The sequence below is a fragment of the Oncorhynchus clarkii genome, chromosome 9, assembly GCF_045791955.1.
Source record: "Oncorhynchus clarkii lewisi isolate Uvic-CL-2024 chromosome 9, UVic_Ocla_1.0, whole genome shotgun sequence".
In the NCBI taxonomy this organism is placed as follows: Eukaryota; Metazoa; Chordata; class Actinopteri; order Salmoniformes; family Salmonidae; genus Oncorhynchus; species Oncorhynchus clarkii.
The window spans coordinates 37,145,370-37,169,414 of NC_092155.1; the positions used below are offsets into that span (position 1 = coordinate 37,145,370).

Sequence of the window (24,045 nt, forward strand, 5' to 3'; positions counted from 1 at the left end):
AATTCAAATAAATGACTATACAAAAATCTAACTTTCATGAAATCACACATGCAAGATACCAAATTAAAGCTACACTTGTTGTGAATCCAGCCAACATTTCAGATTTCAAAAAGGCTATTCGGCGAAAGCAAACAATGCTATTATCTGAGGATGGCACCATAGTAAACAAACACTGACACGCATATTTCAACTCTCCAGGCGCGACACAAAACGCAGAAATAAAGATATAATTCATGCCTTATCTTTGACAAGCTTCTTTTTTTGGCACTCCAATATGTCCCATAAACATCACAAATGGTCCTTTTCTTCGATTAATTCCATCGAAAATGTTCATTTATTTGGCACGTTTGATCCAGAAAAACACTGGTTCCAACTTGGTCAACGTGACTACAAAATATCTCAAATGTTACCTGTAAACTTTGCCAAAACATTTCAAACTACTTTGTAATACAACTTTAGGTATTTGTTTATGTAAATAATCGATAAAATTGAAGATCTGTGTTCAATACAGGAGGAAAACAAACTGTAGCAAGCTTTCTGGTCACTCGCCTCTATCTAACAGTACACTTCAAGTTACCCTCGTTCTGGATGGTCGTTCGTACTTCTTCATTACACAAAGTAAAAACCTCAACCAATTTCTAATGACTGGTGACATCCAGTGGAAGCGGTAGGAACTGCAAGAAGGTCCCTTAAGAAATCTGGATTCCCAATGAAAACCATTGAAAAGAGAGTGACCTCAAAAAAAAACTGAATGGCTTGTCCTCTGGGTTTCGCCTGCTAAATAAGTTCTGTTATACTCACAGACATGATTCAATAATATGCATATCTTATCTTCTGAAGATGAGTAGCAGGCAGTTGAATTTGGGCATGCTTTTCATCCAAAATTCCGAATGCTGCCCACTATCCTAGAGAAGTTAAGTGATCCTAGCATAAATCTTAATTTGCCAAGGGAAAGAAAACCAAGTATCCTGGTAGGCTGCAATCTGTTCAGAATGAGTCTGACGTCATCAGATAATTTCCAGGTCAATGCCTGGAGGTCAGTAAGAATTGATGTCGACCTCAAGACATATGTGAACCACATGTTTTCACATGGGAAATGTCACGTGTGAAGTGTTCCAAAAACCACATGTTTTCATCATGTGATTTTCCTCATGTGAAATCATGTGTTTTTTCTGTAAGGGCTGAGTTTCCCTCCATAGGTCATTTAGAATCTCAACTGTACAAAGTCATGACCCTTTGACTGAAGCTGCTGGTGAATCAGTGTAATCTTTCAACTTAACCTTGTCAGGTTATTAGCAGTTAGACCAGTGCATCCACAGCTTGGTGATGGTGAAAGCTTTCAGTTTCAAATGATTAGGTTCAGAGAATGCTATACAAACCCTGCAGCCCTACTGCAGATAACTGACAGTAACTATACAGGCATAAAATTAAAGTGCGAAGTAGATTTTTTTTATTAAAAGAGGGATAAATAATCAATAATGAAATTAAATATTGTCTTGCATTTGAAAATAACATAAAAAGAGAGGCTTAATCTCAGAAGGCAGAACTCCATTTGATGTGCTCTCTCTCTCTCTCTCTCTCGTGATGAGATGGTGGATGGTGATGAGTGTGTGTGCGAGAGAATGAGAGAGAGATAATGTGTTTTGAATGCACGAGGAATTTAGTCAACAGCTTAGGCCGACTGGGGGGCGATCGTAGTTGTGCAGTGCACGGATCGTGCGTGCGAGTGAGAGACCGGCACTCCATCATCAGCTATACCCTACAGCCTGTCTCACTCTCCTTATCCTCCTCCTGAAAAAAGAGAGATCACGCAACACGCCAGGGAAAAGACGACAAGAAGTGTAGGAGAGAAAAAAATCTGCAGAGGCAAAGACTCTCCTCTCTACACTGCTCTTTTTCTGAGCGTGAGAGGGAAGGGAAGAGGGAGAGACAGGAAGGCAGTGAGCCGCAGAAATAAAAAAGGTGCTTCTTGTCATTCGTGCTGCTTTCCCTGCCGTGGCTCCAACCCACAGACCTCTGGTTGTCAGCCAGCAAAGAGCAGAGCGCTAGCGCAGTAGCAGTGTCTCTCTCTCCACAGAAAGCAGCCTGAGGAAGAGAGGATGCTAAACAACTTGACAGACACCGAGGAGGGAGAGGGGGGACCCAACTGCCAGGGTGAGTGATTAAATCTATCACAGAGATGTGAGGGGGTGTGAGGGGGTGTGTGGGGGTGACTGTGTTTGTGTTGGAAGGTGGGAGGGGAGGGAGGATAATAAGTGTGTTTGTGAGGGGGAGTACAAGGTGTTTATGGCAACAGTATTTTGGGGGGGGTGTGCTCATGAATGTGTGCATGTGAGTACAATGCGTATCTGCAAGTTACAGTATACTGTTTGTGGGAGTGAGTGTGTGTCTGTTTTCAGGGATATGTGGGGGTGTGCAAACACTCATGTGAATGTCACTCCACGACAGAGACAGACAGAGAGAGAGAGACACAGAGAGAGGGAGAGAGAGGGAGAGAGAGAGAGAGACAGAGTGAGAGAGAGAGTGAGAGAGAGAGAGAGACAGAGAGAGAGAGTGAGAGAGAGAGAGAGAGACAGAAAGAGAGAGAGAGACAGAAAGAGAGAGGGAGACAGAAAGAGAGAGGGAGACAGAACGAGAGAGAGAGAAAGGGATGGACAGAGGAATGTATCTGTATCTCTGCACTCCTCTTCCTCCACTGGCATTTACAGTTTTCAGCTGTAGCTGTTACTGCAAGGCTGCAGTGACAGGAATAATAATGGTGTTTCAGTGGGAAGAAGAGGAAAGGAGAGGAGCAGCAGGTTATTGTATTCCTGTAGCCAGAGGACCAGTCTGCTTCATGGCACTGTCACTTGGCTCCCAGGCAGAGTCATGTTTGGGTGAAGGGACTGCCTGGGGATGCATATGTCAACCACAGTCCGTTTGCCAAGCATTCAGAACATTTCCTTTTTTCCTTGACTATAATCCCTCAGTTTTCTTCTGAAGTTGAGTAAATACATTGGCAGGAAGGACGTTCCTCGACCCCTGCGTCTTTGCGCCAGAGCGGTGCAGTAACGTTTCTGTGTACCTGCAGAGAAACTTGTTTCCTTCAGATGTGGCTTGCAGTGCTTTCAACCTCTGCTTGTAGATTATTGTATTCTTGTCATAGCCATTTTCTCTGCTCTATGATAAGGCTTAGAGTGAGCAGAGCAGAAAGTCAGCCCCTACAGAGCGTCTGGGGAATCCTGTCTTTAGATTCAACTCCAGGGATCTACAGAACTCATTCATGCTGATGGCTCACCCCATCAAAGATATTGTCTCAAGGGGGCATGATGAGAATTGCGATAGCCCCTGTTAGTGTGTGTGTGTGTGTGTGTGTGTGTACACATTGTGTGTTCACATTGAGCTCACACTTCAGTCATCTTGGATCATATTGAAAAGCCTTTTGATGGAGGTTGACAGTATGCATATGTGGGCAAAAACAGACTTTCCATGACAGGCTTGTTTGTGCTCCATCTGTGTATGCATGTGCATGCGTGTGTTTTTGCATGTACACGCACACGTATTTGTGTGTGCTCTACAGCTCACCACTGCTGTAAAGACAGGATTAATTATGTGCTGATAAGACAAATTAATTATGAATCACAGGGATTTCCCAAAATGTATTAAGCTGATGTTATTTCTGAACACTTCAATTATGCTTTTGAACTACTTACGTTTAAAAATGTGAAGCAACACTTTCAAAGCCACTGCAGTCTTACCTCCATGGTGCAAGCATTAATCTTGGTATTCACACAGTCGCTGTCCTTGGTTCTGAATACTGTTGTTCTCTGGAACTATGCAATGCTGTTCCAGTCTACTGCATTTGTTAATACAGTGGACTACACACATTGCTGGGATTAGACTCTGTCCATGGTGCTGAAATGAGGCTGTGCGGAAATCTCTCTCTCTACTCCTGCCCCCAGTCTGCTGCAAATGCTCAAACTCTGCGTCATGTTCAATCCCCAGCTGTATGGGATTTTAGGATCTCACGTTACCAAGGAATAGTAAAATTCCTGCTAAACTATCTTTCCTAGAGTGTATGCATTCTTGCATCAATGTGTTTTTGTTTGTGTGTGTGTAGGAGTGTGTGCACATTTTAAACTCATTCTGAATTCTCCTGGGTTTCTCATTGAACTCTTGTGGCCCTGGCTGGTTTTTGGCTTGTCATTGGTCATTGTCTGAAGTTAAATTATTACCCGGTGTTGCATAGAATGGGCAGAGAGCCCGAATGTGTGCTGCACAGGGAATAAAACATTAGGCAATTAAAACTACTGCAGCAACATGCATATATCAGCATATGAGCCTTCTGCATTATAAACGTTGATGTATTTCTAAAGGATTTTTTGTTTTATAATGCATAATGCTATGTGATGCATTATGAATGCTTATAGCAAGTCTTATAATGCACTATGTGTGATAGAGGGAACAATAAATTAATTCATAATGCATTATACAGGTGGGTTATAAAAAAAAGTGTTGCCGTAATCCCTGTCCAACTCATGTCTTTTTTAATGGAGGGTTGATCTGGTCTGTAATATTTTGGATTGACTGCCTGACTTGGCATTTGTCAGTTTGCAAATAGTCTGGGTAGCTATTTGACTAGATGTCCAGGAGTCTTATGGCTTGGGGGTAGAAGCTGTTTAGAAGCCTCTAGGACCTAGACTTGGCGCTCTGGTACCGCTTGCTGTGCGGTAGCAGAGAGAACAGTCTATGAATAGGGTGGCTGGAGTCTTTGACAATTTTTAGGGCCTTCCTCTGACACCACCTGGTATAGAGGTGCTAGATGGCAGGAAGCTTGGCCCCGGTGATGAACTGGGACTTACGCACTACCCTTTGTAGTGCCTTGCGGTCGGAGGCCGAGCAGTTGCCATACAAGGCAGTGATGCAACCCGTCAGGATGATCTCGATGTGCCAGTGGATGAGAGGGCACATGAGACATGGCTTAAGTTCATGTCAGGAGAAAGTTGACGCTGGTAGTAGAGTCGAGTGGTCATCACCTCTTAATCAGGAACAGGAGGGGACTACAAATAGCAGAAACATTCCATTACAGTGGCATCATCATAGGTTAATAACCAGATAAAACATTGGACCCTATAGGGTATGACAGTGATTAATCAGTTGTAAAAAGGTTTTATAACGGCTATGGGACCAGTTTTTCCTAATCAGGTCACATGGTTTTAAAAAAAACTCCTGGCCCTGGGCAGGATGAAAACCCTGTCAAACTGCACCGACCTTAAGTAATTATATTTAGACTAGACTAAAAGGGTGGTTTCCTTTACACAGACACAGAGACAACAATTGATTGACAATAGAAATTACAGGGCTGAGATTGCTTTATGCATGTTTGCATCATGTAGGCCTATGCAACTGTAGGCCTAATAAAGAATTCACTCACAGTCTATGTCATCACTATTGTGTTGATGGATTAATTCCAGTTAATCATTTTTTATTGAAAATGTCTAGGCAGCATAGCCAGCCCAATTTGGAATATAAAACAAATTTGATCACATTCGCATTTTCTCCTGATACAAACAAATGGACTACAGTATAAATAATGTTACCAATTAGTTTACCCTGACCAGGTGGACAGGGCGCATAGGCTGAACGCAGCTGCTGTTGTTAGCATCATAGAGTTGATCCAAATGTTGTTTTCATCCCATATAGCATGTCAGATTGCTAATGTTTAGTTGTAGCCTAGACTGCTGCAACAGTTATATATTTCAAATTTACATTTGAACCTTTATTTACAGTGCCTTGCGAAAGTATTCGGCCCCCTTGAACTTTGCGACCTTTTGCCACAATTCAGGCTTCAAACATAAAGATATAAAACTGTATTTTTTTGTGAAGAATCAACAACAAGCGGGACACAATCATGAAGTGGAACGACATTTATTGGATATTTCAAACTTTTCTAACAAATCAACAACTGAAAAATTGGGCGTGCAAAATTATTCAGCCCCTTTACTTTCAGTGCAGCAAACTCTCTCCAGAAGTTCAGTGAGGATCTCTGAATGATCCAATGTTGACCTAAATTACTAATGATGATAAATACAATCCACCTGTGTGTAATCAAGTCTCCGTATAAATGCACCTGCACTGTGATAGTCTCAGAGGTCCGTTAAAAGCGCAGAGAGCATCATGAAGAACAAGGAACACACCAGGCAGGTCCGAGATACTGTTGTGAAGAAGTTTAAAGCCGGATTTGGATACAAAACGATTTCCCAAGCTTTAAACATCCCAAGGAGCACTGTGCAAGCGATAATATTGAAATGGAAGGAGTATCAGACCACTGCAAATCTACCAAGACCTGGCCGTCCCTCTAAACTTTCAGCTCATACAAGGAGAAGACTGATCAGAGATGCAGCCAAGAGGCCCATGATCACTCTGGATGAACTGCAGAGATCTACAGCTGAGGTGGGAGACTCTGTCCATAGGACAACAATCAGTCGTATATTGCACAAATCTGGCCTTTATGGAAGAGTGGCAAGAAGAAAGCCATTTCTTAAAGATATCCATAAAAAGTGTTGTTTAAAGTTTGCCACAAGCCACTTGGGAGACACACCAAACATGTGGAAGAAGGTGCTCTTGTCAGATGAAACCAAAATTTAACTTTTTGGCAACAATGCAAAACATTATGTTTGGCGTAAAAGCAACACAGCTCATCACCCTGAAGACACCATCCCCACTGTCAAACGTGGTGGTGGCAGCATCATGGTTTGGGCCTGCTTTTCTTCAGCAGGGACAGGGAAGATGGTTAAAATTGATGGGAAGATGGATGGAGCCAAATACAGGACCATTCTGGAAGAAAACCTGATGGAGTCTGCAAAAGACCTGAGACTGGGACGGAGATTTGTCTTGGATCAAGACAATGATCCAAAACATAAAGCAAAATCTACAATGGAATGGTTCAAAAATAAACATATCCAGGTGTTAGAATGGCCAAGTCAAAGTCCAGACCTGAATCCAATCGAGAATCTGTGGAAATAACTGAAAACTGCTGTTCACAAATGCTCTCCATCCAACCTCACTGAGCTCGAGCTGTTTTGCAAGGAGGAATGGGAAAAAATGTCAGTCTCTCGATGTGCAAAACTGATAGAGACATACCCCAAGCGACTTACAGCTGTAATCGCAGCAAAAGGTGGCGCTACAAAGTATTAACTTAAGGGGGCTGAATAATTTTGCACACCCAATTTTTCAGTTTTTGATTTGTTAAAAAAGTTTGAAATATCCAATAAATGTCGTTCCACTTCATGATTGTGTCCCACTTGTTGATTCTTCATAAAAAAATACAGTTTTATATCTTTATGTTTGAAGCCTGAAATGTGGCAAAAGGTCGCACAGTTCAAAGGGGCCGGATACTTTCGCAAGGCACTGTAACTAGGCAAGTCAGTTAAGAACAAATTCGTATTTAAAATGACGGCCTATGGGGGAATAGTTTGTTAACTGTCTTGTTCAGGGGCAGAATGACAGATTTTTAGCTTGTCAGCTCAGGGATTCAATCAAGCAACCTTTCGGTTACTGGCTTAGTGCTCGAACCACTAGGCTACCTGCCCCCCCGAAAATGTTTGCTTGTGTCGGTCATGTAATCGGGTTTGCTAAATAAATACCAGAGGAAAGTGCACTTGAGCACGTGTTGGGCCAAAAAACATGCTGCATCAACCTGTCTTTTAATCTTACTTTTGATGGATGATGCGATGGAAGCTATGAAATCATTCAGAATTGATTTCTACATCCCAGAGAAGACAGTAGAAACGGCCACATGTAGAAACTAGCTGTGTCTCTAGGCAGTAGAAACTCGGCAAGTAAAGCATTGTAACATGCAATTACCTCTGCAAGCTCTTTGTAGTTGCCCTTGTTAGCAAAACTTCCCCTCTCATCGTGCCCCTAAGTAAAAGCCACTCTTGCATGCTCAAAAATGCAGTAGTGTCGATAAGCTGCTTGAGAAAACATCCCTGTTCCTTCCTAACTTCTCCTTGTGTTGCGCAGTTTGAATACACAGACCTTCGTCCATTAAATTAACTATACAGCTTTTTCCCAGAAGCTGGAATCTGAGGTCAATGAATGAAAGGGCTTCTTCAACATAAAATCCACTACATTGTTAGAGTTAGCCATTCTGGCAGAGAAAATGGCACTCCGGTAGCTATCTATCTACTTGCTACTGAAGTTAGTGTAATTTATTTCAAAATGCTTTGCTAACACAACACAAAAATAAAAACAAGCAAGAAATATATAATCCATCTCCTGTAGATTGAATAAACTAATTTGAATGTAATAACATCCTAAAAATTCTCAACTGTCATTATTCACGATCTCAATTTCAATCTTAATCTATCCAACTATGTCACCAAATCACCAGGCTTCTAAATCATAAATGTGTAGTACTAGGCTCATTTGCTGATCTTTTGATTGGATGGACAACATGTTAGTTCATACTGCAACATCTTTGATTTGTAGGACTTCCTCCAGAAGTCATCATAATTACCATGTACAGTAGGTCCATGGAAAGGGGTGAGGAGCACGACCTCTTAGGTTTTGTGTTGAAATCAATGTAGCCAGAGGAGGATGGAAAATAGCTGTCCTCTGGCTACACCATGGTGCTACCCTAGAAGGTGATGCTGAGGCTACTGTGGACCTTTATTGCATAACAGTTTGTTTTAATCAGGTATTTAGTGATGTGAATATATTTAGTATAGTTTTATCTAAAAAGGATTTAAAAAATGTATGATTTATTATTTAGGGTTCTCTGCATGGTCCTCTGCTTCCTCCTCCTCTGAGGAGTTGCCACTGGCTGTAATGCTGAACTTCCACGATATGGATGGAATAGAGCCCTAAAATTTAAATTGGATTAACAGCGAAGATGTGCTGTGTGTTTATTGACTTGAAACTCAGTGAGCATTGACCCTGCTGCGGTCTCCTGGAGTTGCTGAGAACACACACACACACACACACACCTCTGATGAGTTAAGAGGTTATGGTCAATAGTCTGAGTTATGGGACTGACACAGCATAAGATTAATGTTCCAAGAGAAGGTGCTAATTTGCACCGCTGTGACACAAAGACAGGACGACAAATCAAACTGTTAATAGCCAGCATATATACTAAACACCCACCTCAGTAGAGCAAATATCATATTCAAACATTTAAGACTTCAAATAGATCTTCATGGCAAATTTGGCCCATTAACACCTGCAATATTATCACCTGTTTGCATGCAATGTTGTTGGAAAGGTTTATTCACAATTGAATGTTGGCACCTGCTATTATCAGAAAAGAACAATAACAGGCATCACAATCATAAAAACTGTGAAAAAACTTTGCACTGATGCAAATGTTTAATTCAATCTGCCCCATAGTATATTGCCAATAAAAGGTAGAAAATGGAGGGAAAATGTACAGAAAAACATCTTAATTATACAGCAGGCTCTGCCATCTACTTCATTGTAATTGCTTGGTGACTGTTTAAATATATAACTAGTCATTACTTCGGTTCCAACCTGTACTTATTCTATTTGACGGAAACGGCTGACGCAAGTCCCTCCCTGGTAAAAGAGTGACATGTATTTGTTTTTATTTAGCAGTGATTAAACATGTTTTTGTAGCTCTGAGCTTAATACTAATGGAAGGTGAGGGACTGTGACTAGAGAGGTCCCGATCCTTGTTTCTGAGGTTTATTTCTCCCAATCAGCTCTGAAATACGTTTCAGAGCGACACAGAGAGAGAGATAGAGAGAGAGGCAAAATCTGATGACACGGGTTTCATTTGACACGTTTGTTAAAATGACTAGGGAGTAAGTGGACAGCCACAGAGGAGTGTAATGGCAAGACAAATGGAAATTGATACACTTGATAAATAAGCCTTGGCCCGCTGTCAGACCAGCAGACAGATTGTTATCTCTGGGGGTAAAGGATTGTTCAGCTGCGTCTCACCAGCTTTCAGGGTCCTGTGGAGAAATACACATGAATCTCATATCAGGAGTGATTTGTGCCACTGTAATATGGTAATGGTAATGTACTTGAGGCCTTTGAAGAACATACAGACATAGCTCAGATTGTTCAGTTAGTATTTTATGCATCTTCTCATAGAGATGAAGAGAGAAACAGGTATAGAATAAGAGGGAGACAGACAGGCAGATGACATAACACAGAAACAGAAATGGGAGATGGGAGGGAGGGAGGGAGAGAGAGAGTAGCCTGAGTCACTCCTTTCTTCACCTACCTTCTCCTCCTGTACTCTGATCTATGCTTTGGTTATATCACAGCCTGACTGCATGTGGCTCCATTTGTCCCCTGCGTGTGATCCCAGACAATTACTTCTCTATTATTATTATATCAGCACAAACAGTTCTGGGAAAGACACAGCTAGCTGGCTGATACACAATCTAGAAGGGCAACTGTGAAATTGAAAGTTGAAATACCCCTCAAAGGTCCTCCCCCCACTTGAGGATAGGTCTTCAAGGTTCTATCTCAACACTTATGTCTCAACATTTAGAGCGCAGAATATGCATTTGAATGTACAGTGCAGAAGATATATGTGCATCACATCCTGCACCCACAATATACAGTGAAACAAAGTCAGTACAGGACATAGTCATTGAATCCACATGTTTCACTGCCCATCCAAACCAGAATTGTCCATTGTTTCCTGTGTAGATACGAGACTGGGAAATGCACCAACCTCTAGTTGTTTGGGTGTCAGACACGGCTCACAGGTGGAGCGTGACCTTTTGTTTTCAATCCAACATTTGAGATACATCATTATGCCAAACAGTGGGATAATGAGGCAGTTTGCAGTCTTAACACAAACACACACACACACACACACACACACACACACACACACACACACACACACACACACACACACACACACAGGAGAGTGATCATTGGCCCCATAGAGGCAGACAGAACGGGAACATAATAATGAAATAGGCTTTGGAACATACTCTGATCCTTTTCAAAGACAAACTACATAAAACAAAAGTCAGAATGTGAAAAAATGGCCCATTCCAAGGGACGCTGAGGCTACAGAGTCCCCAGAGCCTCAGCTCACTGCCTGCCAAGCAGCAATACAAATTGACACGTTGGGGGCTAATCAATAGTCTATCAATGGGACTGGCGCTAAGGTGAGGAGAGGAGAGAGGACGGGAGGCTCTCTTCTGGAATGTGTTCGCACATCAGAAACACTTTAATTCACTCCATTTCTGTATCGACTGCTCTAGTACATGATCTTCCCTCTCCCATCCCACGCAACAGAGTTCTGATGTACCCAATCCCCCAAACTAGCTGATACGTGCATAATGCAGCAACACTCGTCATTGGCTAATTAAACAGCATTGTGTTACATGTTTGCAGCTTTGAATTTATGAGAGTATGCATTACTAAAGAACTCAATAGATTATCTTATACTGGCGCAGTGAACCACATAGCAAAACATCCAATCAGGTTTTTAAGGACCCTATTGCCTATCTCTACAGAATAAATTATGTAAACTCATAAATCCAAGCTAAGTGCATCCATCTGAAGGCCAAGTGTATTTTTTTGTTTATCAATCTCACTTCTTGTAAACTCAGATTTAAATCCCTTAAACATCTTTCGGTCTTGATACACATTGATTTTCACCAATTACAGTCAGATGGAAAGGTCATTATCCTCTCCTCGCTTACTCTCCCTCTTTTTCAAAAAATGTCTCCCTTTTACTCTGAATCAGGATACGGAATGTTCTTCACAGTATACATCACCTTTCTGTCTGCAGTGATCTAAATATTACTGCATATGCCCCAGAACACTGTATTCTACCTGGTTAACCTCACCCGCAAACACACACGCACGCACACACACAGTGCGGAGAGTGGCAGAGCCCAGTCTGAGGCCCCCATGTCTATTGAAAGAGTGACTGCCCCTAAAAAGCAACTTTTCATTTCTAAAATGGCTCATGTGGCGTCAATACGAGTCAGAGACATTTATTAAATTGACGACAATGTGTAAAAAGATAATTTCGCCATGATGTCAGTCTCGTCCAAAACTGAGATTTGCGAGATGGTAGGAAAAAAGGGTGTGTGGGTTGGCAGCACCCAGGCAATCATCAGTTCGGAGCTCAGCTGCATGTGACACAATCAACATGCCCATGGTGAATTTAGTTTGACATTCGATATCCCGATGGGGCTAGATGGAAACCATCAGTAAATTCTACAAAATACCTGGGGCAATATTTAAAAATATCAGTATCTCCAAATGTCACTGACTTAAAAACCCCAAACCAACTATAAATTGTGGAAATCCAGATACAATACTTAAAGCATTTAAACACCTGCTGCGCCCTGCGCTTGAAACCAGCTCTCTGTCTCCCTCGTGTTCATTACAACATGGACCACTCAAAAAGACAGCCAAAAATGTGTTGAATTTCCAATGTGCTATCACTATGATCTAAAAGAAAATGAGATGGGTGAAGAACATCCAATGTTCTTTTGACGAAGATGAGTAATAGGAAGGATCGGAGGACCAATGCGCAGCGTTGTAAGTGTCCATTTTAATATGTAAAACTGAACACTACCAAAATACAAAATAACAACGTGCATGAACAAACGAAAATCGAAACAGTCCCGTGTGGTACAGACACAGGAAACATAATCACCCACAACTCAAAAGTGAAACCAGGCTGCCTAAGTATGGTTCTCAATCAGGGACAACGAATGACAGCTGCCTCTGATTGAGAACCATACCAGGCCAAACACAGAAATCCCAAATCATGGAAAAAGGAACATAGACAACCCACCCAACTCACGCCCTGACCATACTAAAACAAAGACATAACAAAAGAACTAAGGTCAGAACGTGACAATTCTCTAACTTAGATTTTTGGTTGAGTTGGAGACGTGAATCCAACATATTATTTACTCATTTGTAAACAAACTGGAATTAAACCCAGACTAAGTTAGTGGCACAGATGGAACTATCCAATCAGAAGATGCCACTCCTTCAAATGTTGATATTTGATTGTGTTGCCACCAAACACAGTTAAATACTGTATCACAAAATATGATTTGAAATCAACCAGAGATTCAAACCCTAGGCCTGTTGTCTATTTATTTGCTGATCTCTGGGTTGAATTGAAACAATGGCAGTTTATGACTTTCCAAATGGTATATAGGCCTAAATAGCAGAATTGATTATGGATTAATTATTATTTTTCCATGTTAAAACTACCATTTGGAATTACTTTGATTGCAACAGTGAATATATTTAGTTTTTAGGTGTGGTTCTCTCAACAATCATTCTCATGATAGCACAGTGACAAATATCATAGCTACTGTATGCAGGGCTGGGCTTGATTAAACCCTGGATGGTAGACCAAATGGATAGCTGTAGATATATCAACTCTCCAGTAAGAGGTGCTGCCCAGCCTATAGTTTATTTTCTGATAGTGGATTTAACGCTGAAGATCTGACGTTTTAAATTCAACATAGACAAACCTTGTATAAAGTATGTTGACATTTGGTTACCATGGTGACATAATCCTGTGGTTGAAATGTCACCCTCAGAACAACAGTTGATTCTACATCACAATACGTTAACAAATTACGTTTAACAACGTAACCAGTTTGTTCCCAGTGGGATACGTCCTCCAAAATATACAGTACTATCAATGACAATCCAATTCGCATGCTATTGCACAACCGGGTAAGATGTGTGATACTATACTCAAATTCGCATGATACGCCATTCATAATGTAACATTTGACAGGGGCATACTAAATGGAGTGTCACACATTGACAACACTGATGCCATGGTCACACTGCCACATTGCTTACGAGGGAGACTCAACATTAGGAGGGTGAATGAATGCTAGCCCACAGCGTGTTGTTATCTACATTCCATGTGACATGGTTCCATGGTTCCAGCCCCTGTTTAATCTGTCAGTTCCAACAGACCCAACAACAGGTGTGTACCACCTGGTGATCATTCTGACCCACTCCACTTAGACAAGGACAGGCAGACAAGAGACTAGTGACACCTGCAACACAACTGTGATAGCATCTGTCTGTCACCAGCTCCCAAAATACAATTTTGAGGGCATTCCATAATTGCAAATATATGAACGTTTGGCATTTAAAATATGTATAAACATGTATACCTACAAATACATGTAAGACCATAAGTACACCATAAGGTAGCGAGGCTTGATGTCATCTATTATACATGTTGATAAACTTAGATTAACCTACAGTTGAAGTCAGAAGTTTACATACACCTCAGCCAAATACATTAACTCAGTTTTTCACCATTCCTGTCTTGGGTCAGTTAGGATGACCACTATTTTAAGAATGTGAAATGTCAGAATAATAGAAGAGAGAATGATTTATTTCAGCTTTTATTTCTTTCATCACATTCCCAGTGGGTCAGAAGTTTACATACACTCAATTAGAATTTGGTAGCATTGCCATTAAATTGTTAAAATTGGGTCAAACGTTTAGAGTAGCCTTCCATAAGCTTCCCACAATAAGTTGGGTGAATTTTGACCCATTCCTCCTGACAGAGCTGGTGTAACTGAGTCAGGTTTGTAGGCCTCCTTCCTTTCACACGCTTCTTCGGTTCTACCCATACATTTACTATAGGATTGAGGTCAGGGCTTTGTGATGGCCACTCCAATACCTTGACTGTGTTGTCCTTAACCTCTCTAGGGTAGGGGGCAGCATTCGGAATTTTGGATGAAAAGCATGCCCAAATTAAATGGCCTGCTACTCGGGCCCAGAAGATATGATATGCATATAACTGGTAGATTTGGATATAAAACACTCTAACGTTTCCAAAGCTGTTAAAATAGTGTCTGTGAGTATAACAGAACTGATTTGGCAGGCGAAAACCTGAGAAAAATCCATTCAGGAAGTATTTTTGTTTTTGTTTTTGTAATTTTCTATTCAATGCAATTACAGTATCCATTGACTTAGGACTCGATTTGCAGTTCCTATGCCTTCCACTAGACGTCAACAGTCTTTAGAAATTGTTTCAGGCTTGTATTCTTATAAATGAGGGAGTAAGACCAGTCTGAATGAGTGGACCCTGACGTGTCACAGAGCTTTTTGCAATCCCGAGAGAGTGCATTTCTTGTTTACTTTTTATATTGACGACGTTATTGTCAGGTTGAAATATTATAGATCATATAGGCTAAAAACAACCTGAGGATTGAATATAAACATTGTTTGACATGTTTCTATGAACTTTACGGATAGAATTAGGATTTTTTTTGTCTGCCTGTTTTGACTGCATTTGAGCCTGTGGATTATTGAAGAAAACGCTCGAACAAAACGGAGGTTTTTTTGGACATAAAGAGACTTTATTGAACAAAAGGAACATTTATTGAGTAAATGAAGGTCTTCTGAGTGCCACCATATGAAGATCATCAACGTTAAGGGATTAATTTTCTCTATTTCTGAGTTTTGTAACGCTTCTGCTTGGCTGGTTACTGTTTGTAATAATTTTTCAACTGGGCTATGTTCTCAAATAATCGTAAGGTATGCTTTCGCCATAAAGCATTTTAGAAATCTGACACTGTGGTTGGATTCAGAAGAAGTTCATCTTAAACCTATGTAAAATATGTTTTGTTTTCTTAATTTTTATAAATGAGTATTTCTGTATTTGTATTTGGCACTCTGCAATCTCACTGGATGTTGGCCAGCTATTGTCCCACATACCCTAGAGGTTAAGCCATTTTGACACAACTTTGGAAGTGTGCTTGGGGTCATTGTCCATTTGGAAGACACATTTGCGACCAAGCTTTAACTTCCTGACTGATGTCTTGAGATGTTGCTTCAATATATCCACATAATTTTCCTACCTCATGATGCCAGCTTTTTTTTGTGAAGTGCACCAGTCCCTCCTGCAGCAAAGCACCCCCACAACATGATGCTGCCACCCCCGTGCTTCACGGTTGGGATGGTGTCTTTCGGCTTGCAAGCCTCCCCCTTTTAACCTCCAAACAAAATGACGGTCATTATGGCCAAACAATTCTATTTCTGTTTCATCAGACCAGAAAGGACATTTCTCCAAAAAGTACGATCTTTGTCCCCATGTGCAGTTGCAAACCGTAGTCTGGATTTTTATGGCAGTTTTGGAGCAGTGGCTTCTTCCTTGATGAGTTGCCTTTCAGGTTATGTCGATATAAGGCTTATTTTACTGTGGATATAGTTACTTTTGTACCTGTTTCCTCCAGCATCTTCACAAGGTCCTTTGCTGTTGTTCTGGGATTGATTTGCATGTTTCACACCAAAGTACGTTCATCTCTAGGAGACAGAACGCGTCTCCTTGATGAGTGGTATGACGGCTGCGTGGTCCCATGGTGTTTATACTTTAATACTATTGTTTGTACAATGAACGTGGTACCTTCAGGCGTTTGGACGATGCTCCCAAGTATGAACCAGACTTGTGGAGGTCTCCACATTTTTTTCTGAGGTCTTGGCTGATTTCTTTTGATTTGCCCATGATGTCAAGCAGAGGCACCGAGTTTGAAGGTAGGCCTTGAAATACATCCACAGGTACACCTCCAATTGACTCAAATTATGTCAATTAGCCTATCAGAAGCTTCTAAAGCCGTGACATAATTTTCTGGAATTTTCCAAGCTGTTTAAAGGCACAGTCAAACTTAGTGTATGTAAACTTCTGACCCACTGGAATTGTGATACAGTGAAATAATCTGTCTGTAAACAATTGTTAGAAAAATGACTGTGGCATGCCGACTTGCCAAAACTATAGTTTGTCAACAAAAAAATTAGTGGAGTGGTTGAAAAGGGAGTTTTGATGACTCCAACCTAAGTTTATGTAATCATCCGGCTTCAACTGTATGTTCTGTAACTACTTACTGTTTCTGCAGAGAAGAATGATGCAGCCTTGAACTCAGAACTTGAAAATCACATCTACATTTTCAAGACAACTGGTCTTTCCTGTGTAATCTTCTTTGGATAATAATATTCCGTCTTTATCAACAACAAAAATTAATTGCACAGCGTTTGAAGTAATGTGGTATTCTGCATGCTTAATGTAAAGTACCACAGGAGGAGGCAGGTAGCTGGTTCCAGGGGCAGGCAGGTTATACACAGGGGGTCCAAAAGGCAACAGTACTGGTAGGGAAAAGGCTAGTAACGTTGTCCGGGAGATCAGGCAATAGGTGAGTAACAAGATATCTGACAGGCTAAGGTACAGGCAGGGAATAGGCAAAAGGTGTCAATAGTGAGGAAGGCAAAAACTATCATACACGGGAGGCATAAATCACGGGGAAAACAAAGCTCCGAAGAGAAGTGTGTCAAAAACAAACAATACCTCACAAAGATGGGGTGCAAAGAACGGAACTAAATAGTGTGATAATGACATACAGGTGTGTGAACAGGTGATCAGAATTTGGGTGATTGGGATCTAGAAAGTGCGCTGCGTTCAGGGGATCTATGTGTTTATTTATTTATTTCACCTTTATTTAACCAGGTACGCCAGTTCTCATTTACAACTGCGACCTGGCCAAGATAAAGCAAAGCAGTGCAACAAAAACAACACAGAGTTACACATAAAAAAACATACAGTCAATAACACAAAAGAAAAGAAAAATAGAAAAATATATGCACAGTGTGTGCAAATGTAGAAAAGTAGGGAGGTGAGGCAATAAATAGGCCCTAGAGGTGAAAATAAATACAATTTAGCATTAATACTGAAGTGATAGATGTGCAGATGATGAATGTGCAAGCAGAGATACTGGGGTGCAAAAGAGCAAGAGGGTAAGTAATAATATGGGGATGAGGTAGTTGGGTGTGCTATTTACAGATAGGCTGTACAGGTACCACGATCGGTAGGCTGCTCAGACAGCTGATGCTTAAAGTTAGGGAGGAGATATAAGACTCCAGCTTCAGAGATTTTTGCAATTCGTTCCAGTCATTGGCAGCAGAAAACTGGAAGGAAAGGCGGCCAAAGGAAGTTTAAGCTTTGGGGATGACCAGTGCAATATACCTGTTGGAGCGCGTGCTACGGGTGGGTGTTGCTATGGTGACCAGTGAGCTAAGGCGGGGATTTACCTAGCAACACTTATAGATGACCTGGAGCCAGTGGGTTTGGCGACGGATATGTAGTGAGGGCCAGCAAAAAAGAGCATACAGGTCGCATTGGTGGGTAGTATATGGGGCTTTGATGATAAAACAGATGGCACTGTGATAGACTGCATCCAATTTGCTGAGTAGAGTGTTGGGGGCTATTTTATAAATGACATCGTCGAAGTCAAGGATCGGTAGGATAGTCAGTTTTACGAGGGTATGTTTGGCAGCATGAGTGACGGAGGCTTTGTTGCGAAATAGGAAGCTAATTCTAGATTTAATTTTGGATTGGAGATGCTTAATGTGAGCCTGGAAGGAGAGTTTACAGTCTAACCAGACACCAAGCTATTTGTAATAGTCCACATATTCTAGGTCAGAATCGTCCAGCGTAGTGATGCTAGTCGGATGGGAGGGTGCGGGCAGCAATCGGTTGAAGAGCATGAACTTAGCTTTACTAGCATTAAGAGCAGTTGGAGGCCACGGAAGGAGTTTTGTATGGCGTTGAAGCTCGATTTGGAGGTTTGTTAGCACAGTGTCCAAAGATGGGGCAGATTTATACAGAATGGTATCGTCTGCGTAGAGGTGGATCAGAGAATTACCCGCAGCAAGAGCGACATCATTGATATATACACAGAAAAGAGTTGACCTGAGAATTGAACCCTGTGACACCCCCATAGAGACTGCCAGAGGTCCGGACAACAGGCCATCCGATTTGACACACTGAACTCTAGCTGAGAGGTAGTTCGTGAACCAGGTGAGGCAGTCAATTGAGAAACCAAGGCTATTGAGTCTACTGATAAGAGTGAGGTGATTCACAGAGTTGATATTCTTGGCCAGGTTGATGAAGACGGCTGCACAGTACTGTCTTTTATCGATGGTGGTTATGATATCGTTTACGACCTTGAGCGTGGCTGAGGTGCACCCATGATCAGCTCGGAAACCAGATTGCATAGCGGAGAAGGTACGGTGGGATTCAAAATGGTTGGTGATATGTTTATTAACTTGGCTTTCGGAGATTTTAGAAAGGCAGGAGAGGATGATATAGGTCTATAACAGTTTGGGTCTAAAGTGTCTCCACTTTGAAGAGGGGGATGACCGCGGCAGCTTTCCAATCTTTGGGGACCACAGACGATACGAAAGAGAGTTTGAACAGGCTAGTAATAGTGGTTGCCACAATTTTGGCTGACAATTTTAGAAAGAGAGGGTCCAGATGTGTGTGAGAGTGTGAGCTGGAAAGTTAGCTGGAAAGTGAACTGCGTTCAGGGGATCTACATGCATGAGAGTATGAGTTGGAAGCAGACGTTACACATATAAGTTGTAATCTCAATGATCAACATCTCAACCAAATATTACCCAATTATCCACATTGAAATGATGGGTTGTGACCAGTGGGATAGTATTGTGCTTCATTATCTGAGACCAAGTTTCTTGTTTTGCCGTAACAACAAAGATAATTTATGTTAATGGTTAATGGTTAGGAGAATTAACCACAAAAGGTTAAGAGAACTAAAACAACAAATGTTGAATTTAGGTAGCAGGTTAGTTGAATTGGGTTAGGTTTAGAATAAGGGTTAGCTAAAATGCTACAGTTGACCCCGATGCTACTTGCACGTGCAACCTTTGGATTGCTAGACTGTCATGAATTACACCCACCCATCCTCCCCGAAAAACCTAACTACCTTCACTTCTGTCTCAAGTAAGTAGACCATTAGTAGGTATCATTCGTCTTAGAGGTGCTCAGAAACACGCAAATTATATTTTGTATTGCTCTAGGATGTTCAAGCGGATTGCTTTAATGAAATTGCTGAAAAGAGGGTAGCTGCATCACAATATGGCGACCGGCGTATGGGTGAGTGGGTGTGCCAAAAGGAAAGTAGTGGGTGTGTGGAAAGGAGTGGGTGTGTCAAAAGGAAAGTAGTGGGTGTGTGGAAAGGAGTGGGTGTGTCAAAAGGAAAGTAGTGGGTGTGTGGAAAGGAGTGGGTGTGTCAAAAGGAAAGTAGTGGGTGTGTGGAAAGGAGTGGGTGTGTCAAAAGGAAAGTAGTGGGTGTGTTGAAAGGGGTGGGTGTGCCAAAAGGAAAGTAGTGGGTGTGTTGAAAGGAGTGGGTGTGTCAAGTGCTCTGCTATAGGTTCTTCTGTTTCTTACCAGGAAACTACCGCACATTGAGATACCGCAACACGAGAGTTTGGACTTCTGTTTTTAAGCCAGAGAATGAGTCTGAGTTGTTTTTCAAAGTTAGTTTTACACAAATAATTTTCAATTATTAAACTGATTATTGTTTGTGTACTGTTGGCTACGAAGGTAGCTACTTCCCATGGTGTTGCCAGATCGTAGTACTTGTCAAGCTGGAGCGAAGGGTACTGTGTCCCTGTGTTCTTGCCTTTCCTGCCCTCCCCATTGGGTAGTAGACTGTATGTACACTACATATACAGAAGTATGTGGACACAACTTCAAATTAGTGGATTCGGCTATTTCAGCCACACCTGTTGCTGACAGGTGCATAAACTCGAGCATACAGCAATGCAATCACCACAGACAAACATTGGCAGCAGAATGGCCTTACTGAAAAGCTCAGTGACTTTCAGCGTGGCGCCGTCATGAGATGCCACCTTTCCAACAATCAGTTCGTCAAGTTTCTGCACTGCTAGAACGGTCAACTGTAAATGCTGTTAAGTGGAAACATCTAGGAGCAACAACTGCTCAGCCACTAAGTGGTAGTTCACACAAGCTCACAGAATGGGACCGCTGAGTGCTGAAGTGCGTAGAGTGTTAAAATCGCCTGTCCTCGGTTGGAACACTCACTACCGAGTTCCAAACTGCCTCTGGAAGCCACATCAGCACAAGAACTGTTCGTCGGGAGCTTCATGAAATGGGTTTCCGTGGCCGAGCAGCCGCACACAAGTCTGAGATCACCATGTGCAATGCCAAGCATTGGCTGGAGGGGTGTAAAGCTTGCTGCCATTAGACTCTGGAGCAGTGGAAACGCGTTCTTTGGGGTGATGATTCATGCTTCACCATCTGGCAGTCTGACGGACTAATCTGGGTTTAGCGGATACCAGGAAAATGCTACCTGCTGCATTACATAGTGCCAACTGTTAAGTTTGGTGGAGGAGGAAAAATGGTCTGTGGCTGTTTTTTATGGTTCATGCTAGGCACCTTAGTTCCAGTGAAGAGAAATATTAATGCTACAGCATACAATTACATTGTAGATGATTCTGTGCTTCCAACTTTGTGGCAACAGTTTGAGGAAGGCCCTTTCCTGTTTCAGCATGACAATGGCCCCGTACACAAAGCGAGGTTCATAAAGAAATGGTTTGTTGAGATCGGTGTGGAAGAACTTGACTGACCTGCACAGAGACCTGACCTCAACTCCATCGAACACCTTTGGGATGAATTGGACTGCGAGCCATGCTTAATCGCCTAACATCAGTGCCCGAACTCATTAATGCTCTTGTGACTGAGTGGAAGAAAGCCTCTGCAGCAATGTTCCAACATCTAGTGGAAAGCCTTCCCCGAAGAATGGAGGGTGTTATAGCAGCAAAGGGGGGACCACCACCATATTTAACCTCCATATTAATGCCCATGATTTTGGAATGAGATGTTCGACGAGCAGGTGTCCACATACTTTTAGTTGACATCCAGTGGACAAATTAGGAACATCTATTGACAGACAATGGGTGACTGGAAAGGTAGATGGAAATGGCAAGCAATTTCTGTCCATACCCATCTAGGTTTTTAATGTACGCTATGTAGTGTATATAGAGGTGACATCTAGATGGTTATCAATGTTAGTATTTTCTTGTGTAGGCTGCTATCCTACATGAATAAAAAGTCTGTGAGATAAAAAAAAAAAAATCCACATCCGCGCTACCGCTGGTGACACGACTGTGACACTCAGTAAGAAGCAAGTCGGCAGATAGGTCGATACACCAGTGCACTTATCATCTCGTCGTGCAGACCACTTAGCCATGCAAAGTCCAGTCCCCTTATTGGGCTGCAGCAACCCATACTTGAAGTTGCTCCCCAACACGTCATCTCTGCACACTCCAAGGTAAATGATGAACAGTGGCATCATTAGGTATTAGAGTATTAGGTTGAATAATGAAAATAAATGAAACATTTACATCCCAAGGTTAGTGGGCCTGACCAGAGGCATCTGCCTGTCCTTCTCTGTCTCTCAGACTCTGTCTCTGACTCTTTACCTTTGTCCCTGTCTGTCTATCTGTGTCTCTGTCTTTGTTTGTGTCTTTGTCTTTGCCTCTCTCTCTCTCGCTCTCTCTCTCCCTCTTTCCCCCATCGCTCTCTCTCTGAATTTGCGTAATCTGCTTGCCAGATGTCACCAGCCCATCACAGTGTTTTGGATCTGAATCAATGTGCGTGATTGCCCATACACTAATGCAGAATGACCCCACTGCAATTATAGTAAGAGAGAGAGAGAGAGAGAGAGAGAGAGAGAGAGAGAGAGAGAGAGAGAGAGAGAGAGAGAGAGAGAGAGAGAGAGAGAGAGAGAGAGAGAGAGAGAGAGAGAGATATGGCCGGCCGGGTGTCTTCAGACTCATCTGGTCCTTGATGTCTTTTACTCTGTCATTCCACTGCAATGCAGGCAGAATTTCATTGTCTATGGCAGCATCTCATTGGCCAACCTGGCAGAGGTCAACTCTGGTCAGGTGCTCTCCCACAGTCTCCAGTCAGTTTACCCCATCCCAATCCTCACCTCAACCAGCAGGGAGGCAGAAATTAAACAGATTTCAGGTCTGTGCTTCATGGTGCTGCTTCAACCAATATCATAATGTACAGTGGGTTCCATTACCCACCAGATTATTCAGGTTCTCACAGTCTGTTCCTTGCCTATTGTTTCCAAGGTGAATATTGTATGGAAATATTGTGTTGGAAGACATGACATGAAGAGTGGTGTGATGTGGTTTGCTTGAATAAACAGGTTCACAGTAGATATGGGAGAACATTATGCACATTATACACAGTGCATGCAGTGCAGTAATGTTTGTGAATGTCCTGTCTTCCTTCTTTACAATGTCTACTCATTTAACTATCTATTCAATAGTGTGTTCATTCATTCACTAATTTGCGTATTTATCGGCAGGTTTTAGTGAGAGAGCAGAGCAGTCATTATATAATTGTGGAGTGTGTTGGGTATTATGTCATTGCAGTAGAGTGATGCATTATATAAGGCATTCCTCCTCGTATTACCATATACAGGGTTTTAATATCGCTGCTGCTTCCTGGTAATTCCACTGGTGTCTCAGTTGATTTACGGCTTTTGGAAATTGCCAGCTGTTTCTGGCTGGTTTGGATGATAGGATACTAGACAACTATCTGTATCATAACGATGGTGGTGGTGGTTAAATATCTCAGACCTGCTCCTACATCCCAGCAGGTGAAGGACCGCCAACTGATCTGATCTTGGAAGAACTGGAATATCAATAGGGAGGTTGAGGGTTGCTTAGTTTAGCAGTGCTTGTGCCCAGTCTCATACTTGGGTGTCAGAAGCTGTCATTAATCGATAGCGAGTGAAAAGGTCATATTATCTTGTTCAGATATAAAAAAAATGCTTGAACATCTTGTACTCAATAATGTAGATGCAGTGATCAGATTTAAAAAATTGTGATTGAAGTAGATCCACTCCAAAACAAACATTGCCTTGCCATCTCCTCTATTTCTAGTGTTATACTGCATTTAGTATTATTCATTAGTATATTGCAGCATTGTATTACACATAAGTGTCATCAAATAGCACCAGCACTTCAAACGATCACACAATGTTGATAGAAAAATCCAGGGAGATCGTTCAAGATTGACTTTGAAATTGGACATCTCCCAATGTCCTGAGTATATTGGGAAATGCCTTCAAAACCGACCCTTAGGGGCAACAGTAAGCACTGTTACCATCAAGTAGGCTTTAGTTTTGCAAGGGCATTGTGGATGGGTCTGGCGGATATGCATAA

At 41.9% G+C, this 24,045-nt stretch overlaps 1 protein-coding gene across 2 annotated transcripts in view; it reads left to right on the forward strand.

Annotated features, from left to right (window-relative positions):
• The first annotated feature begins 1,816 nt into the window (after positions 1 to 1,816).
• Positions 1,817 to 24,045, forward strand: part of LOC139416242 (solute carrier family 12 member 5-like) — a 94,258-nt gene continuing 72,029 nt past the window's right edge. For both annotated transcript variants that reach the window (XM_071164672.1, XM_071164673.1), the window contains exon 1: positions 1,817 to 2,154. In XM_071164672.1, the coding sequence (XP_071020773.1) occupies positions 2,100 to 2,154 (55 nt within the window). In that variant the 5' untranslated portion in view covers positions 1,817 to 2,099. The remainder of the gene's footprint in view (positions 2,155 to 24,045) is intronic.